The sequence below is a fragment of the Prosopis cineraria genome, unplaced genomic scaffold (genome assembly GCF_029017545.1).
Source record: "Prosopis cineraria cultivar Desert tree isolate PC_DT_omini unplaced genomic scaffold, ASM2901754v1 PC12, whole genome shotgun sequence".
NCBI lineage: Eukaryota > Viridiplantae > Streptophyta > Magnoliopsida > Fabales > Fabaceae > Prosopis > Prosopis cineraria.
Genome location: NW_026555343.1, coordinates 17,952,012 through 17,978,712, shown reverse-complemented (window position 1 = coordinate 17,978,712; position 26,701 = coordinate 17,952,012). Strand labels below are relative to the sequence as shown.

Here is a 26,701-nt window from a genome sequence, read left to right as displayed (position 1 = left end):
ACAGTGACGGGACAAAATTCACACGGGAAGGCTCTTTCTGTCGGTACGTTGAGCCATTCCCTCGCGAAGTTGTTTCTTTTAAACTTCGCAGCTCGCAACTCACTAGAGCCCCATTTCACTCTCACAGTTCCCGCATCGGGTTTCAGAATTCGCATTCACCGGTTCTTTCAGTACTTGAATATGAACTATCGACAGAGGCTCCAAGTTGTGGCGAAAGTCGTACTTGAACATGACGCCTGCGACGCCGACGCGCCGCTTCACCCTCAAGAGCTTGGGATCAAGGCGACCCTTAAACCCCACCAGGTGGAGGGAGTTTCGTGGCTCATACGAAGATATAAACTTGGCGTCAACGTTCTCCTCGGTGAGATTTCATCTGTAATCTCTTTTTCTCTGTGTTTGGGTTGCTCAGAAGGTCTGAGAAATTTAAACTAAGAATTGGGATGTTTTGGTTTGAGGAGTTTCTCTTTTGAAATGTTGTATTGTTCAAGAGCGAATGAAATATATGGAAGTTTGCACTATTTTTTGGGGAAAGGCAATATGAACATTTGAATAGATGTAAATACATCAATTCATCTTCTTTTCCAGTGATCAATATCGGTTTAATAAAACTCCGTTCGTGATTATTTCTTAGTTTTGTCTGTGATTTTATTTCCATTTCTCGTACGTAAGGAAAATAAACTATTTGGTGGACCAGTCTGTTAACTTGTTACATTGGTCTTCGAAGCATTGACTATATCGAATGGCTAATTTAATTTTAGCTGCATTAGATTTTTTTCCCCCCCACTAAGGAAACAACTTCATCATGTAGTGATCAAAATGTCACCTTTATTTGCAGGGGATGAGGTAATCTTCCTTCAATTTAATATTGGAGACTAATCAGTTATTGGAAAGGGAAAATATTTGGTATCTGATTGGTCTAACAATTAAGAAATTCGCCCTTTACGAAGTGAATTTTCTGGTAATTCTTTGCTGTTGCTTTCATCCTGTGAAATAAATAGATACTCAATATAGGAGAAACTTTATGCTCCATGAAATTCATTAACTGCTACTAAAAATTGTTGGTGGGAAGGATGAAAACTCTCTGTTGTATTTGATATACTATTTGAGCGTGTTCGGAGGACTAGTAAGGATTTTACTCTTCTAGCTGAATCATGGAAAGGTTTTGCGCTGCCTTGTTAAAGACAGTGGAAGCTAAAGATGAGTTTCTCTGCTATGAATGATGGCATATAGAAATTCCATGAAGAAAGCATCAAATATAAGAAAGGAGAAGGTGGTGCTATAATGTTGAAAATTAACTTCAATATTTAATATGCTCGAGAAAACACTTAAGTTGTTAAGCACATTGGATCTTCAAGAAGAGGATCTTGTTGATAACCATTTTAACTGAATTGTTGCACTCAATTACTATTAATTTTTATGTGAAAGAGAAAATTGGCTTTTAAATTATATGTTCAGAAGCGTCTGTGACCCAAAACTTTTTTTTTTTTTTTTTGGTGTAGTGTTTTTCTTTAACTTTTGAAAACGGTGTAATTTGGCCCCTATTATTAACAAAGTAAACTTTGACTGTTTGTTGACTAGAGAATGACAAAAAAAGACCTCAAAAATTACATAAAAAGACCAATAAATTTTTCTTGGTTCTTGTTTATAATTTTTTGAATCCTTGTCTGTAATTTTTGGGTTCTTTACCGTAATTTTTGATCATTTTTTGTTGTTTTTTAGATTCTTTTCTGTTATTTTATGTCTAACTAATTGTCAAAGTTAACATTGTTAACAGCAAATGCCAGATTGCACTGCTTTCAAAAATTAAAAGAGAACATTGCACAAAAAATGAGTTTGGGGTCCTAGACACTTTTGGACATATAGTCTAGGGACCATTTTATTTTTTTACCCTTAGTAGTTCAAGGAAGATTGCTTGTTGTCGTCATTAGTAGACCTTGTGATGTAGAATATGAAGATCAGCAATAAATAAAACTTGGTAATTCTATTTTGTAATATAATGTGATGAAGGTAATTCTCTACGAATGACTTTGGGTCTATTTATAGCAATTCTAATTAGAAAAAATCTATTGTAGCTGAAAAGAACACATTGGAACTCTTACTAAATGGCTGATTTTAAACACTAAATTACCCCTAATTTCTAATTACAAGCCAAAATCCTAATGATAATTTCATTATAAAAGAATAAAAATAACAATCTTTTGCATATTCCATTCTGCACTACTTGCATTATGGTTGGGAGACTCATGGTTTGGCAAAAAAGTGGTTGTGTCTTTGTTCAATACATGTGTGACGCTTGTATTATAAGATATGACACTATTGACACTTATAATTACAGTGGATATTTTCATTCTTTTTTTGTTTTTGGTCTCACCATGTCTGTGTCAGTTTGTCCATGTATAAACTAACACATTGTAACTTGTTATGATGTTTGTTGTGCATGACTGATTGTATAAGCTTATTGTTTGAGATTTTGTATGATTGTTATTGCATTATGTTATGTACCAAAGGGGAGTAAGGTTGGTCCTGATTGAGAATTTTGTGCAAGATATTTGATAAAAGCGAAAAAAATTCTTGCTCTAGTTTATTTATATATCTAAGATGCCATAGTTGTGGCATGAGAAGACTCTACCATGAGTAACAATTGTCATTGCCACCAACTACTTCCAGAACTGTCATAACTACCATCAGCATTCACACCACTGCCACTTAATGTTGTTTCTACCACCACCATTGTTTTTCAATAGTATATCACTTTTATGTGTAATGGTTTCTTTGTCTGAATAAATAAATTTTAATTTTATCCAACCTTATACCACCTCATGTATTATAATTTATAAGTCGATGCAATTAATGGTAAAATAAATGCTTAGATGCTAGATGGCTCTGACAATACTATTTAGTAGTACTTATACTGTTCGTGTGTGCAAGTTAGTTGTGTGTCCTTGAAATCATGTTTATTGTTGTGATTTCAAGGATGACTAGAAGCCAACGACTCCCCCCATATTTTGTCTCCATTGGTTCTCTGTCTTCAGTTTCCATTATTTCCAATTTGGTGTCCAATATTCATTTTTATTTTCTGTTCCTTTTTGTTTAGTTTTTGATGAGACCCTTTGTATTAATGAACCAGAAAACAGCAAATACGCAACAGCAGAGCACAAAATAAGGGAAATCCTGAGGTTTTAAGATTGATATGATAAGATGCTGAATCAGAGTTACAAGAGGGACTCCTTAATTCAGTATAAAACCCTATTCCCTTGGTTCAATGGTAAATCACAGCAGCTAAAGTAAACACAATCACCCCTAATACAGAACACTTTCTGGCTTTCGAGAGGCCAGTCCTCTCCTTCCCACACTCAGAATACAAAAATGACATAACCCACTTGGGGACCTCAAGCACAACTATAAACCCAAGAGATAGCTGTCACGGACTCCAAAAAGAACCCTCTCCTAGGCCAGGTCAAAAGCAACTTAAAAGCAGCCTTAGTTGGTATTTCCTTGCTCCAGAATAGTTGGAGAGGTCAGGTCAACGTTCTGACCATTTGAAGGCATCTTTCTTTTTTCATGCTTCTTCTTAGTTCTCCTTTTGTAGGTCTGGGTAGCAAAAGCAATCCTATCATTACCCTCTCCTAAAAGTTTCACCTTGTCCTCAAGGTGAAAATCAGGGAATTGCTTAGAAATTGTCTCAGCATTCTCCCAACTATTCTCAAAATCCTGCATATCTTGCCGTTTCACAAGTACTTCACATTGTCCATTTAAGAGTTTCCTGACTTTGAGAATGTCCTGAGGCTGCACTTGCAATTCTAAATCTTCCGACAATGCTGTAGGTAGAATGGGAGTGATTGCTGCAGCATGTACAGCCCTCTTAAGGTTGGAAACGTGAAAAACAGGGTGAATACATGCAGTAGGGGGTAGTTCCAGCCAGTATGCCACTGTCCCCACCCTCTCTAAGATCTTGAAGGGTCCATAAAAGTGAGGACTAAGCTTCTCGTTGATCCGTTTGGCCAGGGATTGCAGTTGATAAGGTCTGATTTTGACATAAACTTGATCCCCTACTTCAAATTGAACATCCCTTTTATGTTTGTTGGCTTGCTCTTTCATCGTGCACTATGCCTGCAGTAAATTTTCCTTCAAAGTGGCAATGATCAGATTCCTGGCTTGAACTTGTTCATTGACAGCTTCAAGAGTGGATGGCTCTTCACTCAACTTGAGGAAAGTAAGGGGGTCTCTTCCATAAACAGCCTTGAAGGGAGTCATGTTGGCAGCACTTTGGTATGAAGTGTTGTACCAATATTCAGCCCAAGATAACCACTTACCCCACTGATTTGGTTTCTCATTGGTAAAACAACGTAAATATGTCTCTAATCCTCGATTTAGCACCTCGGTTTGGCCATCGGATTCTGGATGGTAAGCGGAGCTAAGACATAATTGGGTGCCCACTTGCTTAAACAACTCCTTCCAAAATTGGCTGATAAACACCCTATCTCGGTCGGAAACAATTGTTCTTGGGAAGCCATACAACTTAACGATCTCGGAGACAAAAATTTCAGCAACATCCTTAGCAGTGAATGGGTGAGCTAAGGGCAGAAAATGGGCATATTTAGTGGGCCTATCAACAACAAGAAGAATGGTGTCATAACTCTTGGATTTAGGGAGCCTAGTAATAAAATCCATGCTAATATCCTCCCATATGCTTTGTGGAATAGTGAGAGGTTGCAAGAGTTCTGCTGGAGATAAAGCTTGGTATTTATTTATTTTTTTTGACAAACATCACATTGTGCCACATAAAGCTGGATATCTTTCTTCATGTCTTCCCAATATACTACATTAGCCAATCTTTGTAGGTGTGAAGATAGCTGGAGTGTCCGCCAACCGGTGAATTATGAAAATCCTGCATTAATAAGGCAATAGAATAGCATAAGCACCCTTTCTTTAAGCTGTTCCCTTCCACACTTTATGGCTTGGCAATGAGCTGCTGTAGAATTTGATGTAGCTTGGGGTCTAATTGAACCTCTTTCTCCCACTCTTCAATGTCATCATGCTGCCATAGGGAGAAGCCGAACAGTTCCATAGGTTCTTCTTGCTTGGAAAGAGTATCCGCAGCCCTATTCTCCTTCCCGGGCTTGTAGACAATCTCAAATTTGAAACCCATGAGTTTTGAAACCCACTTTTGTTGATTTTCTTCAACTATTCTCTGCTCCAGGAGGTACTTCAAAGCCTTTTGATCAGTGCGGATAGTGAATTTCTGTCCCCATAAATAATGTCGCCATTTCTTGATTGCCATGACAACAGCCATGAGCTCCTTCTCATAGATAGAGCATTGTTGCGCCCTATTAGAAAGTCTTTGGCTATAGTATGCTACGGGCTGCCCCTGTTGCATCAGTACAGCGCCTATGCCAGACCCAGAGGCATCCATTTCGAGTTCAAAAGGAGCGGCAAAGTCTGGCATGGCAAGGACCGGAAGAGTGGTCATTGCTGTTTTGAGCTGTTCAAAGGCTTGTTCGGCTTCTTGAGTCCATTGAAGGCATCTTTTTTAAGTAAATCTATGAGTGGACTTGCTATTTTGCCATAGTTTTTGACAAACTGCCGATAATACCCGGTCAGCCCTAAGAACCCTGGCAAGGCTTTCACATTCTTGGGCTTAGGCCATTTCAATATGCTGTCAATTTTTTCTAGGTCAGCTTGGACTCCTTCCTTCAAAATGATATGACCAAGATACTCAATTCTTGGTTGAGCAAAACTACATTTCTTCAAGTTAATCACCAATTGATTTTCTTTCAAGCATGTTAGTACCACATTTAAATGCTTTAAATGGGAATCTAAATCAGTGTTGTAAATGAGGATATCATTAAAAAACACTAGCACAAACTTATGTAAATGCTCTCTAAATACCTCATTCATCAATGATTGAAAAGTTGAAGGGGCATTAGTCAAGCCAAAAGGCATCACCTTAAATTCATAATGGCTCTCGTGCATTTGGAAAGCAGTTTTGTGCTCATCACCAGCTTTGATTCGTATTTGATGGTATCCGGATTTCAAATCCAGCTTTGAAAACACAGTAGCTCCCTTTAATTCATCTAGCAATTCATCAATGGCAGGAATTGGAAATTTGTTGAGTACTGTAATCTTATTCAAGGCCCTGTAATCAACACAAAACTTTCAGCTTCCATCCTTCTTTTTCACCAGCAAAACAGGACTGGAGTAAGGGCTGTTGCTAGCTTGTTTAATCCCTGTCTTCAACATATCTTTCACCATATTTTCTATCTCATTCTTATATTTGGTGGTTGCTTGCTAGGTTTGATGGTTATAGCATGATCCTTGGCTCGTGGAGGTGGTAATCCTTCGAGAGCTTGACACACTATTGGAAATTGTTGCAACAACTCCTCTATTTTTGGGGCTAGACTTACGGGTTCTCCATTCTCCCCTATCAATCCTTTATACTCAATTAAATACCCCTCCCCCTCCTTCATAGAATGCATTAGAGACTTAAGAATAGTCTAATTTTTTGATAAGGTGGGATCACCTTGTAAACAAACTCGGTTGTTTTTCTAGCCAAATTTCATAGTCAATAAACTCCAGTTCATTTTTACATCAGCTAGTGATTTAAGCCACTCTATAACCAAGACAATGAAATGCTATTTAGAGGAAAAGGGTAGAATGTTTGAATTATGTCAATGCCCTGTACCTTCAAGTGGAGGTCCTTACAGCATTGCTTCCGTTTAAGAGTGTACCCATCTCCTACTGTAATTGTGTACTCTGATATCTCATCCATTGGGAAATCGTTTTTGCTGCGTAGTTCCTCCGAGATGAAATTGTGGATGACAATTTCTTCTTCCCCAATTCAGCCTCTTACCTTCATGGTGTGGTTGTCACCACATCCAGCTATGGAGTTTAGAGAAAGTTCCATATGTGTGGCTTCTTCCTCTTCCCCATTGCACTCTCTTTCCAGTTCTTGCGTACTCTCGGTACCCTCTGCGTCTTTTTCAAAATTCATTTCCAATAACATTACTTGGTAGTGTTTGTTTTTGCATTGATGATTCGGGCCAAATTTGTCTCCGCATTTGAAACAAAGTCCCAGCTCCCTTCGGCGATTAATCTTTAGCATCTGAGAGTCTTTAAGAAAAGCCTCCCCGCTGAAAGGTGGATGAACTCGCCGAATTGCCCTGAAACTTTGACTCCCCTGTTTTCGTTTTGGCCTTCTTGTTTGCTTCAGTGGTCACGTATGGTGAACTTGCAGTGATTGTGGTCTTGCTCGCTTTTGGTATGTGTGTTACATGTGAGAAATAAGGTTGGGCCTGGTTAGTTTTAGGCCCAGATGGATACCATTGAAACCCAAGTCTCTGTGGACCTTTGTCTTCCTCAAGTATCTGGTACGCACAGAGTAGATTCAATAACTTCACGGGGTGAGCCTCAATTCCGCTTTGACTTCAATCCTCAACCCATTTTGAAAAGCGCCGATGAGACACTCCTCTGAAGCTTCCCTTAATGGTGCGGATAAACGCTCAAATTCCTCCACATACTCTAGCACAGTGTGTTCTTGCTTCGCTGAAAAAAACATCTCATATTCCCCCCCACGTTGAGTAAAATGAAATTTGCGTAGCAACTTGCTTTTGAATTTAGCCCAGCTTTGCAATGGGGTTTGTGTGTCAATCCATTGGTACCAATTAAGTGCTCTCCCTTTAAGATAGACCATCACAGCTTCTATCTTTTCTTGCTCTGCCATGGTGTTGACCAGGAAGTAGCGTTCCACCCAGAAAAGCTAGCCCAATGGGTCTTCTCCAGCAAAAACAGGTAACTCTAATCTTCTATACTTTCCACCATCCCTCTCACCATGTGGGTTACTCCCACACGCGTCCCTATGGTTACCGGCCTCTTGTTCTTGTACATGAGTTTCGGCCATTGTTCTCTGTATTAGTCCTAATGCCTTATTCGTCTTCTCTAGTGTCTTCTTGATGGTGATTATATCTCTTGTCAACACATCTACTATCTCCTTTAGCTCCTGCACATCCGGATTTGCATGTTGCACGCACTCATTCATTATCACAGTGATCTGTGTAACCCCCTAAGATCTCACTGCTTTGATGTCAAATGATGGGTACCTAAGTGGGATGGGGAACCTTACTCCAAAAGCTAGTTATTGAAGTGGGAAAACCAACTCACTTATATACCCTATTGAGCATCCCATACTACTCAATGTAGGACTTGGTATCCCATACTACCAAGTCTTTATCAATTGGCCCTCTATGGAAAGCCGACGTCCCGATTGCTGCACCCCACAGTACTTAACTCGGTCTCCTTTCGGTTAGACCCCTTTGTGGGTAGCCCTTTTCGGAACCGCTGACAACGAGGCTCTGATACCAAATGATGAGACCCTTTGTATTAATGAACCAGAAAACAGCAAGTACGCAACAGCAGAGCACAAAATAAGGGAAATCCTGAGGTTTTAAGATTGATATGATAAGATGCCGAATCAGAGTTACAAGAGGGACTCCTTGATTTGTTATAAAACCCTATTTCTTTGGTTCAATGGTAAATCACAGCAACTAAAGTAAATACAATCACCCTTAATACATAACACTTGTTGGCTCTCGAGAGGCCAGTCCTCTCCTTCCCACACTCAGAATACAAAAATGACATAACCCACTTGGGGACCTCAAGCACAACTATAAACCTAAGATATAGCTGTCACGGACTCCAAAAAGAACCCTCTCCTAAGCTAGGTCAAAAGAAACTTTAAAGCAGCTTTAGTTGGTATTTCTTTGCTCCATAATAGTTGGAGAGGTCAGGTCAACGTTTTGACCATCTGAAGGCATCTTTCCTTTTTCACGCTTCTTCTTAGTTCTCCTTTTGTAGGTTTGGGCAGCAAAAGCAATCCTATCAGTTTTCTTCCCTCTTATCCTTTCTTTCTTAAGATCGAATCCAGAAGCTAAGCTGTTGCTATGTTTCCTTATGATACCATATTCTTTTCCTCATGACATACATAAGTTATTTTTTTGCTCTTGTGTCTCTGGTGGAAAATAAAACTGGAGAAGTAGACACGGCATTTCCGCATCCTGAACGCATGTCCGTGTCAGATATATATCTGACACAGGCACAGTGGGATTTTGCACATATCCGTGCTTCCCAGCTTCTTATGTTCTGCTTCATTGCTGTGTATTATTTTATTGCATTTGTTCACATACACTGAGCTCTGTTATATTGATTCAAGCAGTTGGTGATGTGCTTGATTTTTTATTTTACCTTCCCTTTCCGGGTTAAGTAGATGCAACGTTGAAAAATCTCGGTCATAATCATTTTGTTAGGATACAACGGAGAACATTTTTTTTATATATATTTTTATTTTTCTGTGCTGCATGTTAATCATTGGCAGATGGGACTGGGCAAGACATTGCAAGCTATCTCCTTATTGAGCTATTTAAAAGAGTGTCAATTGTCAGTTGGACCATTTTGTGAGTGAAGAAACCTTGTTTGTTTGAAAACGTTAACTTTTCCTGCCCCATATCTTTTGCTTTCCTTATTTTCTTTTACCTTTTGCAGTGGTTTTATGTCCTCTAAGTGTAACAGATGGATGGGTTTCAGAGATAGTTAAATTTGCCCCCAAACTAAAAGTAATCAAATATGTTGGAGGGAAAGAATACAGATGCAGCCTACGGAGGAATATTCATGAGCATGTAAAGGGACAGTCGACAGCAGTCAATGTAAGTGCAGAGACTCACCTGTTCATTTGTATGTTAACTGATTTTCATTTTATTATGTTTATGTATATTAATATATTTTGCAACTGAATTCCTTGCTAGGCGTTGTTACCTTTTAACATCCTATTAACAACTTATGACATAGCACTGATCGATCAGGATTTTCTTTCTCAAATACCATGGCATTATGCAATTATTGATGAAGCTCAAAGACTTAAAAACCCTTCAAGTGTAAGTTGAAGACACTATAAAATGGCCATGTATAGTATTTAGTTAAATTTATGCTTTTGTATTTTAAACTTGTTGAATTATTTGTCAGTTTTATGGAACAATAATCATTATGTCTTCTATTGAATATGTATTTGGTATCACCAGACTGGGTATGGCTGGATAAACTTACCTGTATGTTAAATAGTTTTTTCATTTACATTTTTAATTTTTTATATGTTAAATTTGTAATTAAATTGAAAATGTTGCAAAATTAGAGCCAAAATAAAAAATCCTTGGTAGCTGGTAATAAATGTAATATTATCTATTTAAGATGTCAGATATCTCACTTGGTCAACCTTTTTTGACCCACTAGTTGTTTATATATAACATATTGGCTTGTTGATAAAAATTAGACAATGTAATTCTGAACTTAAAATGACATTTTAATTACCCTTTGCTAAGATTATTGGTGCTTTCTTCTGAAATGCTGACTCTTTAACAGGTTTTATACAATGTTCTCAAAGAGTGCTATGTCATGCCAAGACGGTTGTTGATGACTGGTACACCAATTCAGAACAATCTTTCTGAACTGTGGGCATTGATGTATTTTTGTATGCCTTCTGTCTTTGGTACGCTAGAACAGTTCCTTTCGGCATTCAAGGACATCAGTGATCCTGCATCAGGTTATTATTATTCATATTTTTATTTTTTATTATTCCAGAAGAGGGATGCAAACTTCTAGTATCTGAAATATGAATGCTTTATTGGATGTTGATCTTGATGTGCCTTCTTCTGATCAAGGGTTTACAGATTTTAAGGGAACTAATTTTTTTTTAGAGTTAATATGCTCCAAATTTTGCATTTATTAGAAAAAGTATTATGAGATCCTTATCATAAGTTGGAAAACTTTTCATCCAATTGAATGACCTGTGATGGTGTAAAAGTAGCTTAATTAGCATGAAACAGGATTTACATGTCATGGTTGTCTCGCTCTAACTTCTGCAGTTAGTGTTTCTGAACAGTTCAAAATGCAGTGAAGGTAAAGGAGCAACTTAAAATACTGAAATGTATATTAGGAGCTTTTATGCTTCGACGGACCAAGTCAAAGCTTATAGAGAGTGGAACTCTCGTGCTACCATCCCTCACTGAGATAACTGTGTATGTTAAATTTTGAATTAGCATTTACAAACAATTAAATGGAAATTCATGCTTTATTTTCTGATAAGTGATAACTAGAACTTCAAAGTCATCACTTTTGAATGTTGAAATATTTGACAGTATGGCACCCCTAGTGGGCCTGCAGAAAAAGGTCTACATGTCAATTTTGAGAAAGGAGCTTCCTAAGTTACTTGCCCTATCTTCTGGAACTTCAAATCATCAGTCTCTGCAGAATATTGTAAGCCAAGCATTCAAGCTCTTCTTTTTCTCCGTTTTCTGCAGGGGTAGAGCAATTTCTATTGTTCCATTTGTTACTTGAGGTGATGCGAATTGAATTTTGATGTAGCATTTGTTTAGCTTAACAGAATTGTAAACAGTCTTGTTTTCCTGCTTTAGAGATTGATTGAAAGTATTTGCATTTTTTATGGTCAAACTACAATTTTTTTTTTTTGTTTATTGCCATCAGAACTTGTGATTTTTATATATGGCTTATAATACACTTATTAATGTTGAGCTTGTCATAATTTGTTCAGTTATAGATTGGAGACACAGATTGATTTCATTGCGGCCTCATAAAAATAATTATCTTGAGTGTGATATGTTTTGTTTTGATAGTGAGTGCACTGTCTTGCATTTCCAATACAATTCTGAAGTGGAACATATGAAAAGGTGGCTTGGATTTCTGTGATATTAACTAATTATATTTTAACACATTTATATTCTTCTATCACTATCTTGGGATTCCCCTATTAAATGTGGATGCTAAATTAAATTCAAAGATTGTGAACAGGCCTCAAAGCATGACTTAAATTGAGGGTAATTTTGAAATTGCACAAGATATAACTAATATTAACTAATTTCATTAATTTACAGCAATGTTGTTGCAAGTTTCTTATAAAAAGGACTGGTGGTAGCGTTATTCTTTGATAGTATAATTGAATTTTCATATATGTATAAGGCACATTCATTCGAATTTGGTGGTGGCAGAGTACTGATTATGGTGGGATAATGGGTAATTTGAGAAGTTAGAAATATATTTGGAATAAACATTATTTTATTTTATTTTAGATATTTTCTATTTAATAATATTTTAGATTTTATTTAGATGTTTAGTTATCTAGATTTTATTGAGATATTTATTTAGATATTTATCTAAACATCTAGTTATTTAGATTTTATTCAAGCATTTAGTTATTTAGATTTTATTTAGTATTAGATCTAGATTCTAAGAGATTTTATTTAGTTTTTATTTTACCATCTAGTTATGTGGATTTTATTCATTATTTTAGATTATATTTAGCATTATAAATATGCTTAGTAACTCAAAAGCAGGCACATGATGAATAAAATAGACTTTTGAGACTTTTGGCCCTTTTGAGATTCTCCTAAGTGTGACTATTGAGAGAAATATAGAACGAGATTCTTGTTCTATATCATCTTGATAGATTTATTCCTTCTATTTTCTTCTATCAATTCTATATTCTCTTATTAATATTGTGAAGTTTGTGGTTCAAAATGTTATATCTGTTATTCATCGAGACAGAGGCAATATATACAGATTTTGGAATAAATGAAATCCCATGATCAAGCCTAAGATATCAGGATTTCAGAGTAAATATAAAACTAATGATCCTAATATCTTTGAGTATTCTACCAGATATTCTCTCATAAATGACACAGGATATTTACAATAATTACGATTCTATCCACACTCCTCCTCAAGTTGGATCATAGATGTTAATCATATCCAACTTGCTTATGTAGTTGTTAAAGGCCGACCCATGAAGTCCTTTTGTCAAAACATCTGTAGCTTGTAGGTTGGTTGGCAAATATATAAGGCAAATAGTTCTCTCTTCCACTTTTTCTCTTATAAAGTGTCTGTCTATTTTCACATGCTTGGACCTTTCATGCCATATAGGATTCAAAGCCATATTGATGGCTGCTTTGTTGTCACAATAAAGCTTTAGTGGAGCTTCCACTCTGACTTGTATTTCATCCATTACATGTTTTAACCATCATTCTTTCATTATTCCTTGAGTTAAGGCTCGTAATTCAGATTCAGCACTACTCTTGGAAACCACCCTTTGTTTTTTTACTATTCCAGGTTACTATATTTCCCCATACGAAAGGGCAATACCCAGATGTAGACCTTCTATCTGCATGAGTTCCTCCCCAATCTGCACCTGTATAGACCTCTATAGTTCTTTGTTTTGACTTCTTAAAGAACAACCCCCTATCAGGTGTCCCTTTCAAATACCTGAGAATTCTATATACTGCTTCCACGTGTTTTTTCCTTAGATCACACATGTATTGGCTGGCCATACTCACTACAAAAGCTATATCTAGTCTAGTGTGAGAAAGGTATATGAGTCTTCCTACAAGTCTTTGGTACCTTTCTTTGTCTACTGGTTCATTATTCCCTTCTTCAACTTCATCATCTGAGAGGTCTTCCCCTTCATCTAATTCATCCTTCGTCAGTGTCCTCTTTTTCTTCTTTACAACAATTGGTGTGTTGGTTGGCTTACAACCCAACATTTTGGTCTCTGTTAAAAGGTCCAGGATGTACTTCCTTTGAGAAACATAGATCTCTTTTTTTGGATCTAGCAACTTCCATTCCCAGGAAATATTTTAATTTCCCAAGATCTTTGACTTCAAATTCTCTTGCAAGAGCTGCTTTAATTCTAATAGTTTCTTCTCCATGGTCTCCAGTAATGATTATATCATCAACATACATGATGAGAATACATCTCTTACCCTCCTCATTTGTAACGAACATTGTGTGATCAGCGAGACATTGTTTGTAATCTTCAATCTTCAACACTCTAGAGAACCTGTCAAACTTGGCTCTTGGAGATTGCTTCAAACCATAAAGCGACTTCTTGAGTTTGCAAACCTGTCCATCTCTTCCTTCTTCAAATCCTGGGGGTAGTGACATATATACTTCCTCTTTCAATTCTCCATTTGGGAAAGCATTTTTAATGTCTAATTGTTGGAGCTACTAGTCAAGATTAGTTGCAACAGATAATAACACTCTAATGGTGTTTGGTTTGGCTACAGGAGCAAACGTCTCTTTATAATCTAAGCTTTTTGTTTGAGTAAATCTCCTTGCAACCAATCTAGCTTTAAGTTTGTTGAGGTTACCATTTTCATCATACTTGGGGATAAACACCCACCTGCATCCAACCACCTTCTTGCCTTTAGGTAGATCCACAATTTCTCATATGCCATTCTTCTCCAAGGCTTTCATTTCTTCCTGGAATGCATCTCTCCATTCAGGTATTTTTAGTGCCTCATGAACATTGTTGGGAATCTTCACCCTATCAAGGTTAGTAATAAATGCACTATACCGTGGAGAAAGAGCATTATAACACACATACTTCTTTATTGGATGTTGGGTGCAAGATCTAGGTTGCTTTCTTACAGAAATTGGCAAATCTAGATCATTTGTAGGTGTTTCTTCCTTAACAACCTCCTCTTCTAGTTCCATGTGGTTGGGTTCAGGATCCTCTATCGGATTGGACTCTGGAAGTGCTGTGGGCATGATGGTATTATTGTCATGTTTCCTCTTCTGTTCATAAACCAGTGTAAAGTCTTTGCTTTTACCTGCTGAGATGGAAGAAGGTGTCTGGGTTTCAGGTAGCACAACAGGTTTAGGAACTCTCTCCCCCTCACTTTTCAAAAACTGATATTTACCATGCCACTCCCCCTGAATAGAAGGTTTTGGAAAGAATGGTTTGTGTTCAACAAACGTAACATCAAGACTGGTGTAGAGACGTTTAGTAGTAGGATCATAGCATCAATACCCCTTTTGTGAGGGAGAATAGCCCAAGAAAACACACTTGACCGCACGAGGCTCAAGTTTAGAGTACTGAGAAATTTGAACAAAAGATGTGCAGCCAAAAACTTTGAGAGGAATTGAGGATGTGAAGTGAAATGGATTAAGAGATTCTTTGAGTTTGTCTAGTGGAGTGGAGAAAGAGAGAATCCAACTTGGCATTCGGTTAATGAGATAAGTGGCAGTAAGAATAGCATCCCCCCAGAAATATTTAGGAACATTAGATTTAAACATTAATGCTCGAGCAACCTCAAGGTGTCAGTTTTTTCTTTCAGCAATCCCATTTTGTTAGGGACTGTTAGGGCAAGTACTCTTATGGAGGATACCATTATTCTTGAGAAAAGTACCCAATTGATTATTAAAATACTCAGTACCATTATCAGTGTGAAGAACTTGAATGGAAGTATGAAATTGAGTTTTGATCATAGTATAAAATTCAAAGAAAACAAAAGAGACATCACTTTTGTCTCGTAATAGATAGACCCAACAAAGTCTGGTGTGGTCATCAATAAACATGACAAACCATTTTGAATGTGTTCAATTAGGAATCTGTGATGGACCCCATAAATCACTATGAACAATAGAAAAGGATGAGACGATTTGTATTCAGATTGAGGAAAAGTAGTTCAATGGTGTTTAGCTAGTTCACACTCATCACAATGAAAAGAAGTTATTTTATTAGAATAAAGTTCAGGAGACAAATATTGAAAATTTAGGTGACTCATTCTCCTATGCTATAACATAATATCCATAGTGGATTTATTTTCAGAGGTAGAAACTAAATTGCATTGAATGCAAGACCACAAGGTACTCACAGTTGATTCATCTAGATAATAAAGACCATCATGTTTCTTAGCACTGTCAATCATTTTCCTCGATAGAAGGTCCTGAAAAATACAATGAGTGGAACAAAAATGAGCCCAACAGTTTGCATGTTTTGTGATTGTACTAATAGATAGAAGATTGCATGCCAAATAAGGAACATGTAAAACAAATTCTAATTTCATATGCTCAGATATAACCACACTTCCCCTGCCAGCAATAGTAGAGGATGACCCATTTGCTGTGTTGATTGTTTCATTGCCCGCACAAGGAGTGTATGTACTAAATAACTTAGAATCACAAGTCATGTGATCAGATGCACTAGAATCCACTATCCATTTAAAGTTATTTAAGGTAGAGAGGAAAGCCCATGTACCTTTTTGAGCTATAGAAGCAATAGGTTGGATTTTTAAGATGAGTCAGTCTTTTGTAAGATGCTTAACAGCTCAAGAAGTTTACCTAGTCGCTCTTGGCCCATCTTAGGGAAGGTAGGTGACTCAACATAGTCATTGTCATTGGATGCTTGGTAGGCACAAGACCCTCCCTTCTTTGGTTTCCAATTTGGTGGTTTCCCATGTAGGTCCCAGCATACATCTTTAGTGTGACCTACTTCTTACAGTGCTCACAAGTCAGCCTTCCTTTCTTACCCTTTGGATTGGTGTCATTGCTGCGACTAACCAACGTAGACGGTTTCGAGGGTAGGGATGGAGGAGGAAGGGGGTCAGGCAACATTACCTTGCACCTAGATGTTTCACGATGAATTTCTAAGAAGACTTCTTGAGTTGACGGGAGGGGTAATCTACTTAGAATTCTGCTTCAAATATCATCTAGTGATGAATTCAGTCCAGCCAGGAATTGAAATACACATTCATGCTCAATCTTCTCCTTATATTTCACTCCATCACTTGGATCTTTCTATTCCTCATCAGACATGAGGTCGAGTTCTTGCCAGATTGCCGTCATCTCGAGCCAATACTCTGTTTTGGTGTGTTCCCCCTGCTTCAACGACTAAGCTTTTGTCTTTAACTCATACAGTTTTGCAAGGTCTTTAGCATTAGAATAGGAATCAAGAGCAGCAACCCAGATATCTGTTGCAGTGGGTAAAAACAGGAAGCTTCGCTTGATTTCAGGAATCATAGCGTTGATAAGCCAAGAGGAGACGAGCGAATTATCCATGTGCCACTGTGTGAAGGCCTATGATTCTGTTTCACTGAGTATCTTTGCAGCCCTAGTGAGGAAATTCATCTTGCCTTTGCCACCAATTGCTAACTTGATAGCTTGCGTCCACTCGCGATAGTTCGACCCATTTAGTATGTCAGTTACGATCAGTACTAAAGACCCTTTGAAGCCAACAATTGACCCGTGGGGATTGCTGGCTTTGCTCAAGTCTCTCGACGAGGATCCCACGGTCTTAGACATCAGGTCTATTGTCATACTCGTAAGCCGCGAAGAGTTCGAGTCATCTGAGGTACTGTTGTTGTAGCTGTCAGAGTCACCGTTGGAGATGTGAAAGTTATCCGGCTCTAATACCATGTGGTTTAGAATGCTATATCTGTTATTCATCCGGACAGAGGCAATATATACAGATTTTAGAATAAATGAAACCCCATGATCAAGCCTAGGATATTGGGATTCTAGAGGAAATATAAAACTAATGATCCTAATATCTTTGACTATTCTACCAGATATTCTCTCATAAATGACACAATATTTACAATAATTACGATTCTATCCACAAAGTTAGATTCTAATTTCATGTGTTAATAGATATTTATGTTACTTATTTCTCTCTACCTATCTTGGATCCTACCAGGTGGGTGCATGATTGTGAACTCCTGTAATTCTTTCAAGCTCTCTCATTTGTCCTAGACAAACTCTCTTAAAAACTCAGATTTCTTGGATGAGTGAGGAGTTTTGTCCTTTTCACTTCCATTCTTATAATTAATTTCATCACAAGACTTAAGTGGGTTTACTTCTTGATTTTTCAAGCCGGAAGGATTTTCTCATGAGGAGGATGTTAAAGGTGTAACAAACCATTCTCATCATCTTAAGCTTTGAGGGAGAGTTGGTTTCTTGATGATATTATTCTGTTTATGTATTACATTTGGCCTGTGGTGGAATTGTTACCTTTTTCTTATTTTACTTTATAGCAATGCTGTATTTTTGTTTTTGCATTTATATTTTCATTAACAGGGGAAAGGAAATATAATTTACTTTTGCAGGTGATACAACTAAGGAAAGCGTGTAGCCATCCTTATCTTTTTCCAGGCATTGAGCCTGAGCCTTATCAAGAGGGTGAACATCTGGTTCAGGTAACTGCTAATGTCAATTTTATTACATGATAAATAGGGATTGATCAGCATCTTTCCAACTTGTTCTGGCATTCACTCTTTCACAAATTAGTTGATTTCTCTTTGAGCCCTATCCTAAACTTTCTTTTTGCATTGCATTTCCCACTTGCTAAAAAGAAAGATAAGGACATAATAGAAATGTATGAAAATTAAAGTAAAAGAGGTAATGTCTCCCCTGTAGCCGGACAATATATTTGGGGAATCCGCTTGAAGTTTATGTATGGCTATGAACGATTAATAATGTTTGTCAGGTATTACTGACCACAAACCATTAAGTTCACTTCAGCATTAATATGTTGCCGTGTCACAACAAGTGCATCAAAAGTCTGACATGTTACTGAGGTATGTACATGTCTGTCAGATAGAATGCCAAATTAAAATATAACAAACATGGAGCATGATGCATAATCTGTCAAATTCCAATAAGTTAACTCCATAATATATTAATTGAGTGGAAGTATTCAATTTTACCTTCAATTTTTGCTTTCATTCGACTCTACTTATTTACATAAGAATTTTAATCCCTTAAAATATTTCTTGCTTGCCCCAATGTTATAAACTTTTGCCTGTCCAGGCCAGCGGTAAATTGTTGATCCTGGACCAGCTTCTTCAGAAGTTACATTATTATGGACACCATGTCCTTCTTTTTGCTCAAATGACCCAAACACTTGATATTTTGCAGGTTAGATCCCTACCAAACGCATAAAATTTCTTATGTTTATCTGGTTAAATTTTTTTATTGCATGCTTTTTTATTCTTGTAGGACTTTCTGGAGTTGCGAAAATATTCCTATGTACGTCTCGATGGGTCAGTTAGGGCTGAGGAGCGCTTTGCTGCAATAAGAAGTTTCAGTGGCCCTTCAGCTAATTCAGCTTTGAATTCTGAAGCAGACCAAAACGGAGCCTTTGTCTTCTTGATCACGACAAGAGCTGGGGGAGTTGGATTGAATCTTGTGGCTGCTGATACAGTTAAGTTTCATCAAGCTTTAAGCTCTGTTTTTTTTTCCCCCTTTCCAAATATGGAATCGTTTTCCAAATGCCTTCTATTATGTAATTCTTCATATTGGGATGGAAATGTGTATGTGTGCGCTTGAGCATGTGTGCTCATGCTCTTGTGTGTGTGGGTTGTGTGTGTGCTGCACTGACATATGCATGGTTGCATGGGTATGTACGCTGTGCATGTGTACATGCACGAGTGTATGTGCTTGCTCATGTGAACTTACTCTCAATTTGGCTGGTGCGAAGGAAAGAGATTCACTTTTCTTTGGACAAAAATTGAAATATATAATATCTATTGTACCTTTATTATCGTTATTTAACAGTAACTACAGCTACCTCTTTCTATTACTTTTTGTTTTTATTAAAGGGTAAAAGAGACATTTTTCATCTACCGGTACTTTTTCCATCTGTTGAAATATATAATATCTATTGTACCTTTTTTTTATTTCTTTCCATTGAAGATACTAAAATAGCTCCCTAAGGAATTATAGGGTGGAGATGGTTTTTAAGCTCTATTTTTTTGTCATTTATTAGGCCAATGTATGTCTATATTACTTGCAATCTGAATAGAGTGGTGATATGCATGACTCTGTATTTGTTTTCAATGGCTGGAAAATCAGAAGCCTTGCTTCCAAAGGTTGGCAAAAATATGATTTTGCTGTGCAGAGCAGCAACTTGAGTAGAGGCTTTTGGCCTCCTCAAAATGGGTGGCAATAATTTGACCAAATTAGATAAATCTGAGAATAGGGGTCATAAGCTCTAATATCACTTGGAAATTTGGAATTCAGAAGTATATATATTCTGATTCATCTTATTTTGAAATGAGAGCAGTGCATATAAATAGTTGACTCTAAGAATTGGCCGACCAACCTCATGAATCAATGAGGAAAACAAGGGAATAAGTACGGAATAAAGAAAATGTCATACATGGAAGTCAAATTAAGAAAAAGAAATAAGTTGACTCTATGATAGACATGGGATAATCAGATTTTGAATGAAATCATTACAAACCCATAGCCAACAAGTTCTAATACAATTCTTTCTTGAATGGGCAGTTAACTTTATTGAGGATGATGGAACTGTGATGCTAATATAATATAATTTCTTCGTATAGCTAGTTACAGTATCTTCTTCTATAGGGAAAAGGAAGAAGAACAAGGAAAAGAGTAACTAAGTAAGCTGATTATAATAGAATATAGTGGAAAATATCCTCAACACAGTGATTGTAAATGAACAAGGACTAAGAAAACAATAACTACTACTCCCCTGACATTCGAGAGGGCAGGGCACTCTCCCTCCAGCAAACTCTTGTCTGAATGCCTTTTCACTAGGGCACATAACCCTAGATAACAGCTTCTGTCTTGTCTTCATTGGGCTCTGGGCCCACCTTGCTATCTGTTGTGGCACCCTTAGCACAGTGCTGAACCTTTAGTGGGTTAGTGGTTCTTTTCCTCTTGTAAACCTGGCCCATTCAGGTGTTGGGCGCATCAGAGGGGTGCTTGTTGAAGGAAAATGGGTAAGTTTCCCATTTTTTTTCAGTTGTTGACTGGGTTATGTCAGAGCCTCAAACAAATGAGGATTGAGCTTTAACAATAACAATTCAATTTCACTTGTGATGCGAAATTGTAAGCTATGTCCAAACTAACTCTTTAATCGTGAGTCCAGTTGTTAGAAACTAACTTTGGTTGCAGGTAGACATATTTTTGTAACTCTGAAATTTGTCAAAATAACTTGTGAGTATAAAGTTGTATAAACATCATGTAATTATGCTTCATGGGTATCCTTTCTCTATTATATACTCCCTCCAATCTCTATTATAAGGCATCTCTAACAACCTCATTGGAACCAAGGAGAGGGAGTTAAGTTGTTAACTTTGTTTGAAAATATAAAAAACTTCCAATTTTACCCCTGTTAAAATGAAAAGCTTTCAAATTTGCATTACATTCTTTCTCATAGTTAATGAGTTTAAATAGGGGTAATATTGGAAAAAATGTAATTAATACCCCACCAAGTGCCTTATTGATGTAAAACTCACCCATACACACTTGTACAGGTCTGAACAGAGGGAGAAAATAGAGAGAAATAGAAACAGAGAGAGGGAGAAATGAGAGAATGAGAAAGAGAGGGAGGGGAAACAGAGAGACCAGAACTGAAGGAAGAGAGGGAGAGAGACGCAGAGTTGAAGGGATAGACCATTCACATAACTCAGAAATTCATTCCTTCATCTAATCTGCCATTACAAGTGCAAGGCTTAGTCTAAGTTTTTCTATCAATGAAGAAAACCGTAATAACTTGTCCATATAAAGCTAATGTTTAGATTTCCCCTTACAAAATATTACAATAACACGAAGGAAACAAAATAATAAAATAACACAAAGGAAACCTATTTCTTCCTAGAATAATATTTCCCATATTTTCTATCACTTTTATTAAGGACCAAAAAATACTTCTAGAAGAAGAGGGACCAAGGGAGTACATAACATAGTGACATGCATTGACCCCTTACCTGTGCTCTCATATGGTTCTTGGCCAGGGAATCTGATGCTTAACCTTGTCACATTTTTGTAAGCCATGTGTCTTCAGTATTTACACTTACGGTTGTTCCTATTAATATTTTTCTTCATCATATTTTGTGAGAAAATATACTAGTGGATTTTTTTTTTCCATACATTGGGGAAAAAAAAAGAGATACTAGTGGATTTGACACTTGACCCAAAATCATATGGCATTAAGTCAATGGTCATTTTGGTTTGTATATTTTTCTTCAACTTAGTTCTATTCAATGTAAGACTTCTTCCCACATTTTACTCAAGCTTGATTCCAGAAATCTCTCCTTAAGTTTGAATTCATCTAATGCTTCCATAAACATGCTTACATTTTATCTTCTTCAGACCACAACCCACCTCATAGGAGCCCAGTCTATGCCTTACTATCGAACCTGGTCTAAGAGACCACCTCCTAATTTCAATACCTGATCCACGCTCTTCATTCTTGTCACAATCAAACCTTGGCTTTGAACAAGAGAGCCCCAAATATTAGGTAAATCCATGAGGTTTTTTTTTTTTTTTTTTAATTAGACTTTGAGAAGAAATATATAGGTGAATTGAGACCATCTCTCGACCCAAAAATAATATGCCATTAGAGCTACAAGTCTTTTTCATTTAAACACTTTCATCCCAATTCTATTTAATGTAGACTTCTTCAACCTCTTTACTCACACTTGACCACAAGAAGAATGAAGAACCTCATTCTCAATTTGAAAACATCTCAAATGTCATGCAGATTCTGTTAGTTCTGAGATTCTTGCAAACTTTGTAATCAATGACAGTTCTCTTATGCACGTTTGTTTTATATTAATATTTTATGTGATATTAAAGTTTGGGCTTTGCGTTAGTTGAGATGTTAAAATACCCCTTTTATGTTATTGACTTTGCTGTCTAAGAAAGGTATGTAAACTACTGCTTCTGTTATCTGCCTTATGTGGTACAGCAGCTGTTGTAATAAATGGCTTTAAATACAATTTACCATTTTCTGGAAATTGGAAGTGTTACGATTGACCCTTGGAATATGGCTATATGATTTAAGTCCATGGGATCCCATATTTTTCACAGATTTGCTGAAACATTTTGAATATATAAGATATATTGAGAATTTAGTGTAATTGCATTTTGCAGGTTGTATTCTATGAGCAAGATTGGAATCCTCAAGTAGACAAACAGGCATTGCAGCGAGCCCATCGGATTGGCCAGATGAACCATGTGTTGTGCATAAACCTTGTTACAGAAATAACAGCAGAGGAGGTGTCTTTCTATGTTTCATATATTTTTTAACATCTTGACAACAGAGGTGATTTTCCTGTTTTAGAATTTGAATTTGTTATGAAGTAGGTAATTATGCGGAGGGCAGAGAAGAAATTGCAGCTCAGTCTCAATGTTATAGGTGATGATATTCAGGAACATGAAGAAGAACAAAAATCTGGAGTTGGGACTGGTGATTTAAAATCCATCATATTTGGCCTACATATGTTTGATCCTAATGAAAATAATGATGGGGAGCTTGGGGACATGAATTTGTCAGTAATTAATGCTATGACTGACAAGGTGATTGCAATGCGTGATGTACATATATCTGACAAGGATGACAGAAAATTTGAGATCAACCCTAGAAATCTTCTAGAATCATATAATGCTAAGGAAGGATCTTCTGTTTCTTTTAACTCTGATCCTAGTCTTGATGAGGCTTCTTATCTTTCCTGGGTTAAAAAATTTGAGGAACTGCCAAAATCAAGTGGTGACTCAATCATGGAGATGAGGAATAGAGGAATCTTGGATGAGGAAAAGCGTCTAAAACTTGAGGTTGCAAAGAAGAAAGCGGAAGAAAAGAAGCTGCGTAAGTGGGAAGCTCTTGGATACCATTCATTGAATGTGAATGACCCTATCATCACTCCAGATGGTGGTAATACATCAGATGCTGGATCTGTTCATTTTGTGTATGGAGATTGCACAGATCCATTGAACGTCTGTCCATCTGAACCTGCCATAATATTGAGGTCAACTTTCTTTTATAATTGCAGCCGTGCAGTTTATCTGCTGTTTTGACAAGCTGTTAATTTTTATATTGATTTTCTTAGAAACTAATTTTCTTTCTACACTAATATTAAAAGTGTCCTTGCTTGCATGACATTTTTAATCATTTGATGTTAATTGGCTATGGATTAGCTTTTGGTCTGCACTACTGTTCCATTAAGGCTTTCTGAAACATTATATGCAGGATGCTGTTGTGTGTGTGTGTCTCCCTTTTATCTACAAGGAATTATTAGACAATCATATTGTTTCATTTAGTTTTTTTTTTTTTTCTTAGCACTGAAGAGTAAGTTCAAAACGTAATACTCCAGGAATTTGCGAGAAAACAAGGCATTTGTGAGTTTCTTAGATTTTTTGTTCACTTATGACTTTTAGCTTACTGTACTTTCCCAGCCTTCCTAGTTTATTAACTTTTTAGCACTAAAAATAGGATCAATTATTGACGGTCCAAGTATTTTGCCCAGAGTTTCATCCTTTTTGGGCTTTTATTCTGGCTTAATTGAGGATTTTACAGCTGTGTTGATACTTCGGGAAAGTGGGGCCGTGGAGGAATGTTTAATGCACTGAACAAGCTTTCTTTGAGCATTGGTGCTGCCTATGAACGGGCTTCTGCACATGGGGACTTGCATCTCGGGGATCTACATCTTATAAAGCTTGAAGGTTAGAACTCGCTTTAAGTAATTTGTAATATAGAATTGCAAGCAAGGTCACAATGAATTGCAAGACTTTAAGGTGCTTCGTGTTGGTTAATTTAGAGCCATTATCAGGCAGTCTTTGCTGCATCTACTTTTACAGCAGAAATTGTCCCACTTGTTATTATATAATTGTCATATGTAGATATCTCTTGCCTCGGATCTTATTACCACTGCTTGTTTTAGAACATGGGGACTAAACTGATTTCAACTTCATTGTCCCGTTTTCTCCGTTATAATACTTTGATAGTTTTGTAGAACAGCTGATATGGTGAGCTGGTAAAATTAAGTAACCTTAGAAATTGTTGATATTGACTGTTGAGCTAGCATCAGAAATTGTACTGCCTCATGTTTAATCTTTTAGATGTGCGGCATGTTTTTAATTTAGTATAATGACCATGAAGAAAAGGGCGTACTTTTGTTCCTTATATGTACTCTCATCATTTTACAGCATACTGCATACTCAATGCAAAATACCATTAATTTTATCTTTCTGCAATAATAACTATTGGTCTCTAAATCTTTACAAATTTTGATGACTACGAGGAAAATTAAGCTCAATTCAAGACACATTCTCCACTCATTCTGCTTTATTTGGATTCGGTTTCTGAATTTAGTCTCTTTGGATATCTAAAAAACAATCAAATATGTTTTAAATTTTAGCTGTAATTAATCTTTCTGACGTGAATAACTGTTTATGGGTTCCACATCTTGTCCAACATGTTATAACTCAACTTTGACTATGCAATTTATGTTACCATATAGATGACCGTGATGAACAAAATATGGATAGAAGTACTCCCGTTTGGGTTGCTTTAGCTGTGGTTCAGTCTTATAATCCAAGGCGTAAAGTTCCTCGGAGTACGATCTCGCTTCCCCACCTGGAAAGCTGCTTATCAAAAGCCGCATTTTCAGCCAAGCAAAATTCCGGTAACATTGTTCCGAGTTTATTTCGCCTGGTGTTTAATTTGTTGTTCTTATATTATTCTTGCTCCCCATTCTCAGTGATTCAAGTCCCAGCATTTTGTTACCATTGCAATACTGATTCTTGTTGCATTACCTCCTTGTATTAATAATCTTATATCTGCTATATAGTTTATTTATAACAAAGGTTCAAGTTTTGTTATTTTTTTCATTATTATTAGGTACTCCCTCCCATCCACAATATAAGGCATTTTTTAAAAGCCATACTTGATCTAAAATATAGGGTATTAGGTAATTCTTACAATTGTTTTTCTAACTACACCCCTACTTTATATATTACTCTTAACAGAATGATACATTAGAAAACTTTGTAAGAGATTAAGGTTTCATCTAGCAATTACCAGTGTTCTATATTGTGGTCTAAGTGGACATTTGAAGAGTCTCTTGATTATATAAACCACACTTATCTTGTGAGGCTCTTTGATGTGGGAATCATAACAAACTCATTCCAAAAAACTAGCTTGTTAGATGAGAGAATCTCTTGAATTTATAGATCTCATTTCATATATGAGGCTCTCCAATATGAGAGTCATAACAAATACCTTCGAACATTCCTTTATGAGGGTAAATCAATGATGTTAAACTAATAAACTATTTTCTTGGAAAGGTCATACATGATCTTAGAAATCAAAAGCAGGGCTTAGAGATTGCTAGGAGCGACTAGACGTCATTATAGATGGTGCATATAAAAATCTAATCTTTTTCATTCTTAAACTGTCTTACTAGTTGAAGTTTGTTTTTACGTACTTAAAAACTAAATCAGTAATGAAAATTCTGTCTATATAACGATTGGACCTTACACTAATTGCGTTCATTTTTCTTTTTTTGCCCCCTTGCAAAGCATCAATCCACATGCCCCGTATAGGTTATCAAGATGGATCAGGCCGTTCTGAGTGGTACACCACTGAGCGTCTTCTACGAAAATATGCTTCCCTTCATGGGATCAGGATATATGTGTACCCCTCTCTCTCTCTCTCTCTATATATATATATATATATGTACACACACTTATGCATGTATGCATGTATACTATGGACATTTGGCTATCATATAATTATTTTCAAACATTTTTCTGACAGATACTATTATCGTCGACAATCCCAGTGAAGCTTAAGACTATATTTTGTTTATAACTCAGACGATAGTTCTTGGGAATCATGCTCTGCCTCCAATAATGCATACATTCTTCTCACTTTCTTAGTCACTGAACTCTCTCAGGATTAATAGAATATTCTCAGGAAGTCAGGATGAAGTTCACTTGTATTCCCCCCTCCCCCCCTTCTCTTTCTTTCTTTGTTTGGAAGAATGCTTTGTAAGATTCTGAATTTTGACGAAACACTATATGAATGTCAGTGAAATGTTGAAAGAGCCAAAAA

General features: G+C 36.7%; 1 protein-coding gene across 10 annotated transcripts; it reads left to right on the top strand.

Annotated features, from left to right (window-relative positions):
• The first annotated feature begins 65 nt into the window (after nt 1-65).
• On the top strand, nt 66-26,701 carry LOC129288445 (probable helicase CHR10). 10 transcript variants are annotated; one of them, XM_054925019.1, is made up of 16 exons: nt 66-361; nt 9,368-9,446; nt 9,535-9,695; nt 9,795-9,923; nt 10,405-10,585; nt 10,925-11,060; nt 11,181-11,298; nt 17,940-18,029; nt 18,643-18,750; nt 18,832-19,035; nt 22,741-22,866; nt 22,954-23,615; nt 24,164-24,309; nt 25,107-25,271; nt 26,167-26,281; nt 26,405-26,701. In XM_054925019.1, exons 1-16 carry the CDS (start codon nt 230-232, stop codon nt 26,430-26,432), a joined length of 2,580 nt encoding a protein of 859 aa, XP_054780994.1. In that variant the 5' UTR covers nt 66-229; the 3' UTR covers nt 26,433-26,701. The 10 variants fall into 10 exon arrangements, with proteins under 10 accessions (XP_054780994.1, XP_054780999.1, XP_054781000.1 ...); XM_054925024.1 differs by adding an exon at nt 836-843 and having other exon boundaries at nt 26,167-26,701; XM_054925025.1 differs by having other exon boundaries at nt 66-375.

What these genes read in the sequence shown, in the direction of transcription:
- LOC129288445 (XM_054925024.1), top strand. Translation starts at nt 181, where the DNA reads ATGAACTATCGACAGAGGCTCCAAGTTGTGGCGAAAGTCGTACTTGAA. An exon ending in CATCAGTGATCCTGCATCAG is followed by an intron (nt 10,586 to 10,924) that starts GTTATTATTATT and finishes GTTTCTGAACAG; the next exon opens with TTCAAAATGCAGTGAAGGTA. An exon ending in GAACCTGCCATAATATTGAG is followed by an intron (nt 23,616 to 24,163) that starts GTCAACTTTCTT and finishes AGGATTTTACAG; the next exon opens with CTGTGTTGATACTTCGGGAA.